The following is a 6,304-nucleotide window of genomic DNA, read 5'->3' on the forward strand; positions in this document are numbered from 1 at the left end:
TATTTTTGGCAGCTACCGAGCAGAACCCCATTTGATACTGCGACAGTTTAAAGATGGAATCAGTCCCGATTAAAGAGGAGCTCCCTAAACTTGAACTGGTCCCCATTAGACTGGAGTTCTCTGGACTGTCTTCCCTCCCCATTAAACAGAAGCTCTGTGAGATGCCATCTGACAGCATCAAGTCGGAGGTGTCTGGGATTAAAGCTGAGCGCAATGAATTGGAGATCTCCCAGACAGAAGAACCCCTTCCTGTGAATGAAGAGGTGCTGGAAATGGTGTGTATTACTAAACTGGAACCCCTCCAGAGACATATATAGAACTATGTGTACTCTCTCGTGTTCTTATCATCACCCAAGATGATGGACCAAAATCTCACTTGAACTCTGCTGATTGTAGCTCTAGATCTATCTATAGATATATATCTGTAGTTTTGACCGTAAAATAACAGAGTTAAGTGATCTTTAACAAAGAACCCATGAACGTGACCACAACCAGAATGGTGAAAATGTAGTCACAGCAGTTATAAGATTTTCTTTTTTAAAGAATTATTTATGGGTTGGTTATGTATGTCAGACTGACTATAAGATATATCTGTCAGAAGTTCTCTACCAATAAATCTCTAGGCAAATGTATTCGACTGCATTGCTGTGTATACAAACTGTATAGGTATTTTGATCTAAGTGCTTTCAATGTATTTCACGCTAGTAATGTGAAACCATTTTTCTTTTCATTTGTGATCAGCAGGGATGCCCTGACATGTCTCAAAACACAGGGGGGGTTGAGCCCCCTTTTAAAATGCTGACTTTGCCTGAGGGGGGCTGAGGTCTCACATACTCGATGCTGGTGGGCAGTTGCTATTCGTTCATCACATGATTTTTTTTTTTTTATAATTTACCATAATCCTAACAATCCTAACCGAAACTTCAAAGCACAGGCAACCTCCAAAACCCTTATTTTATTTTATCCCCACGGGATGAATGAAGTGCATCCAGTACTTTCCCAGGCTTCTTGTAGAGTGTAGGTGTAGCGGTTGATCAAACACAACAGGGTGATGATGTGCACATTGCAGAAGTGTCACTGGTGCTTACATTAAAACATTTACAACTCATTCAGTTGGTGGGGTTCATAGATGTTCTTTGCATTCTTCACAAAATGTAAAAAATACAAATTCTCTGCCAAAATGCAAATTGCGCATTTTTCCACAGTATTCTGTTATAAACAGATTTCTAGGATCCCTGGGGATTAACACCTACTTTGAGCAATCGATCAAATCAATCCATTTTTAAATAAGTTGATCTACACAAAGTCTGACATGATTAAAGCATCATTTAGTAATTTAAAAATGACTTCTTTTATTCTATCGACCCTCATTTTTGTACACTGCAGTTTGTTTGTTTTGAACTTCGGCTCCCTGCTGCAGATGGGTTGAACCCTATTTCAAAACACAAAAAAATGTTTTTTTAGGACTGTACCATTAACGTCCATTACAAATATAATAGGGTGTTACGTACTGTTCTGTGTAAAATGCAGTGTCTGTTGTGGCATTGCAGTTTACACTGAGAAACATCTGCTTCAGAACCGGTACTGTGCCGCCACTGAACCACCTCGAGAGACGGGTCAGTGACAGAATAAAGAGTCTCTGCATTTTACCAGCATGTCCCATTGACACTGAAAGTGATTCCACATCAGTGCCGCCACAAACACGGTGATTAGTGCTAATCAGATATGAAACCAGCCCTTAATCTTTTTTTCTTTTGTTTTCTGACAGTTACCAAGCAGAACCACGTTTGATGCCTTGGACAATGTGAAGATGGAATCTGTCCCGATTAAAGAGGAGCTCCCTAAACTTGAACTGGTCCCCATTAGACTGGAGTTCACTGGACTGGCTTCCCTCCCCATTAAAGAGGAGCTCTGTGAGACGCCCTGTGACAGCATCAAGCCAGTGGTGTCTGGAATTAAAGCTGAGCGCAACGAACTGGAGATCTCCCAGACAGAAGAACCAGTTCCTATGAAAGAAGAGGTGCTGGAAATGGTGCGTATTAAACTGGAGCCCCTGAAAGAGGAGGTACTCTTGAAACCAGGGAAGGAAGAATCCGAAGACTTGAAAGCAGCCCCCACTGAGCTGGGTCCGGTACACCTGCGGGAGTGTAGCGTGGTGCTGGAGAGAATCTATGTGAGAAAGCAAGGCTCTGGAGAGGAAGGCTCTCCCAACAGCACGCAAGGAGGTGGACAGGACGACGAGAGCTCACATTCAGAGTGCAGTCCAGCAGGTGAGTGACTGACTAGCTGTGACATTGTCATTCTACACTGAGTGATGGCCACAATGTGACTGAGAGGCTGAGAACAGATAGCAGGGCTCCACATTAGCATCCAGGTTCATTTTGCATACTTGTCTACACTGAAGCAAATCACAGTGTCTGTGGCGGCACTGATGCGGAATCACTTTCAGTGTCAATGGGAAATGCTGGTAAATGCAGCGACACTCTCAAGGTGGTTCAGTGGAGGCACAGTGCCGATGTGAAGCAGATTTTTCTCAGTGTGAACAGACACCACATTTTATATAGGACAGTATGTAACACCCTATAATGTGTGTAATAGATGTTACTGGTACAGTCCTAAAACTCCCCTTATTTTTTCGTGTTCTGAAATCTGGTCCTGCCCACATCTGCAGCTGATGACACGGGGCTGAAGTTCGAAACCAACTGTCTGACCAGCGTAGGCTACAATATTGTATATTTTATGTCACAGGTTGGGTAATAAATAGCTTAAATATTTAATTTCACCTCAGAATATAAATGATAAAAACACAAATACTGTTAAAAATACCATATGTTAACAGCATTTCTGCTTTATATTATAAAACAAAGTTTAATTTATTAGAATAAGTTAGAGTTCTGGCTAAAATGGTTTATTCTTTAATTAAAATACTGTAGCCTACTGTTTTATGTGTATGATTACTTGGCACAAAAAGTTTGAAACAAACTATCAGTTTAACTTGTCTAAGCAACATACTGAAATGTGAGTTACCGGTAGACTTTATGTTTTGTGCTCTTGCAGATTTGAAGAACAGAATGTTTTTGTTTTTTAAAAAACGAATCCCTATTTAATGTGTGCAGCATACAGTATATTCTTTTGAAGTGTGACACACCGGCAGCATGTTTTAACACTGCATGATCTGCCTTCTATGTAAATGGAGGTATGCTGCCAAATTGCAGCTGAGCCTGTAATATCGCTGTGTGAATGCCGTACTGAAGGGTCCTTTTTGTAGGTTTACTTTTTTGCTTGAGTTTTTTTTTTTTTTTTTTAAAGTATTTTTTTTTACTAATTAATAAAAGCATGTCATGATCAGGACCCATCCTTCAATAAAAGGGCCGTTATGGCGTTATGGCAGAACAAGTACACACATGAGGAAATACATCCACTTTGTCAGTCTGTGCATACAGTAAATTGGTCAGCAGAAATCAATATATTTTGGAGGTGATTATTGTGAAGAGTCTGAATCGGGATTCATTTCAAGACATCATATACACAATTTGGGGGTGGGGCCCTCCTAGGCGGTCACCTTGCTTGCCTTGCCCTAAGGCCGGCTCTGAGAGACAGTGCTAATCTCTGTAGCCGGACATGTACAAAAGTATTTAACAGCAGTTAAATGGACATTAACACATACCGTGAAACTTCTATTAAACGGCCAGGCATTTATTTACAAAACTCACAAGCAGACCTGTAACGCAGTTTATTATTTCCTGTTATTGGGGGTAGATCACGTCAGTAATAGGCACACCCTATTGACCAGTCTTTGCGAGGGCTCGCTAGCAAGCCCCGCCCTGGGGGAGAAATTCTAAAAGCATTTAGCTGCCTGCGAGGAGGAAGTCGCTCTCTTTGGACTGAGACACAACAGAGAGCAGATCGCTAACACTGCCCATCTACTATAAGCTTGCGAGCTGTCGCTGATTCGGGACTAACACCATTCCACTGAGCCTAGGTAGGACGTGTTGTCCTTAAATACCATTCTTCTGGGATTACTATAAAACGCAGGAACCAATTACCCCATTCTGGAATTCAGTTAGCATACATAGAAAGGAGACCCGGCTGTCGATTTTGTATGCAATATGATTATTTAAAAATAAAACAGTAACCATTATTGACTCTGAAGAACTTTTTGTGTTGAGAAACGAACCCTTAATAAAAGTGTGGTTACAACTGGCGCCCAAACGAGGGGCCTGCGTTTAATAGCGATCTGAGAAAATAAAAGCGAGAAGCAAGAAAAGAAAATAATATAAAAATACATTTGTTTGTTCATTAAAACTAACTTTGCTTGCTTCACTGGACAAAACCGCTGGTTAAAAATAAGAAAATAACCAATTCTTACCGTGTGTTGTGAAGTAAACACTTCCTGTATTTCAACTGACATGAATACGTCCGGTTCAGCCATGGAAAACGTTGCTAGTGTGCGAACAGTGGAATTGCTGCCTGCAGCGACCTCTGGTGGTGGCAGTATAGCAACTACTTGTCAAGCTAATCCCAAAGTCATTGAAAGCAAAGCAGCTGAGTTGGAACTGGCAATGTTAGATGAGGCACGAGAAGCCGACCCCCTTGCGAATTTAAAGGGGCAAAAGCATACTTACAATGAAGAAAACGAACCAAATTGTTCTTTTTTCAAAGATATGCTGCAATGTATTTTGGATAGAATGGAGAACCAAAATCAACAAATAAATAAGAATTTAGGGTCAGTGCAAAACGATCTCCATAAGGTTACCAATGGCCTTAATGACCTCCAAAACGTGCTTAGAAGAGAAGTTAGTGACATTGGGAAGACTACAGATGATCTTATGGCCCAAATGGCATCTTGTGAATGTGTTATTTCCAAGCATGATGTTGCTTTGGAGAATATGCAAGCGGACGTAGGCTACATGCAAAAAGGTCTTCAGGGAACACAGCAGGACGTAGATGCTTTGAACCAGAAGGTAGAGAACCTGCAAAGCAAGGTTGACTCTGCTGTGATTGGGGACCTGAGAAGCCTTCGCCTAGAGGTCCGACACATTCAAGAGACCATGGCTTGTGGGGGTGACATGCCTAAACGACACACCCAGACCACAATGTCTCAGACTGAGAATGCTGTAGCTGATTCTCCTGCACTAAACCCCAGAGTTTCTGAGCTCCAATTCAGCACCCCTTTACCTCCATCACATGAAAGGTCTTCACTATCCACATCATGGTGCGCAAGCCCTGCACCATGGCTTCGTCCTCCATCTGTTATGCAGCCCCCTGAATATGGCAGTAAGGGAGGCCCCAAACCTCGTGAGTTTGTTGCTCTTTTAGAACGATACTTCCAAGCACAGTGTATTCCAGAGAACCAGTGGCTAATGCAGACTGATTTCCATTTTAAAGGGAGTGCACAGCAATGGTGGCGTTATAAACGGCAGCAGGTTCGCAGCTGGGAACAATTTAAGAAGGCGTTTCTGACCTACCATGAAGGTCTCATGAGCAGAGAACAGACACAAAGGGACCTGGAGGTCCGCCAGCACGCTGATGAGCCACTAGAAGCATTTGTCTGGAGAAAGTACGAACTACATTCTCAGATATACCCACAATGCTCTGAGGAGCAAGTGACTCAATATATTATTGGTCTCCTGCATCCTGATCTCAAAGTTTTAATGCGGTCAATGGAACTGAACACCCTTGAACAGCTAGTGCAGAGGGGCAAGACCTTACAACAAGACCTGAAGGAGGAGAGAGAGTATAAACGGCAGCAAAACTCCTTGTCAAAACCCCTTGCATTCAAAACTACTAACACCAGTGACAGACAGGAATCCCCTGAAGGGAAAGGCCAACAAAAAAAATATTACTCTGAAAAGTCTCAGTCCAGCATGGATGTTCAGTGTAGGTCATGCAATAAATTTGGACACTATCAGAGGAACTGCCCGAGGAAGTCCCAGCGTACCCCACCTGATAAAGTAACTGCTGCTGTTACTGGTATCTCTACAGGCACAGACAACCATCTGGACCAGGGAAACGTCAGAGGGGAGGCCGTGAAGCAGGAGCTGGGGCCTTCCTATTAGAACAGCATGCTCCTGCAGAAGGCGTGGCAGCAATGTATTCTGCCCACCAAGACCTACAGCACACATCTGAGCACTCAAGCAACGATCAAAACGTCCATGAAATCATGCACTCATTCGAAGGCACCAATCTCTCTGCTTGGTCAAGATATGGAGGCCTGCCTCTCCTTGAGGTAGAAGTAGGTGGCCACAAGACTCAGGCATTGGTTGATTCTGGAGCGACCAAATGTTTGATGTCCAGTGAACTA

The 6,304-nt window shown here is 42.7% G+C and overlaps 1 protein-coding gene across 4 annotated transcripts in view; it reads left to right on the plus strand.

The window, feature by feature from the left end:
• The window catches only part of LOC131702982 (uncharacterized), a 3,359-nt gene extending 965 nt beyond the window's left edge, over positions 1 to 2,394 (plus strand). For all 4 annotated transcript variants that reach the window (XM_059005856.1, XM_059005857.1, XM_059005859.1 and 1 more), the window contains exons 2-3: positions 13 to 275; positions 1,769 to 2,394. In XM_059005856.1, coding sequence (XP_058861839.1) covers positions 54 to 275; positions 1,769 to 2,278 — 732 coding nt within the window. In that variant the 5' untranslated portion in view covers positions 13 to 53 and the 3' untranslated portion in view covers positions 2,279 to 2,394. The remainder of the gene's footprint in view (positions 1 to 12; positions 276 to 1,768) is intronic.
• Positions 2,395 to 6,304: the final 3,910 nt, after the last annotated feature.

This window comes from Acipenser ruthenus, chromosome 32 (assembly GCF_902713425.1).
Source record: "Acipenser ruthenus chromosome 32, fAciRut3.2 maternal haplotype, whole genome shotgun sequence".
Classification (NCBI taxonomy): domain Eukaryota; kingdom Metazoa; phylum Chordata; class Actinopteri; order Acipenseriformes; family Acipenseridae; genus Acipenser; species Acipenser ruthenus.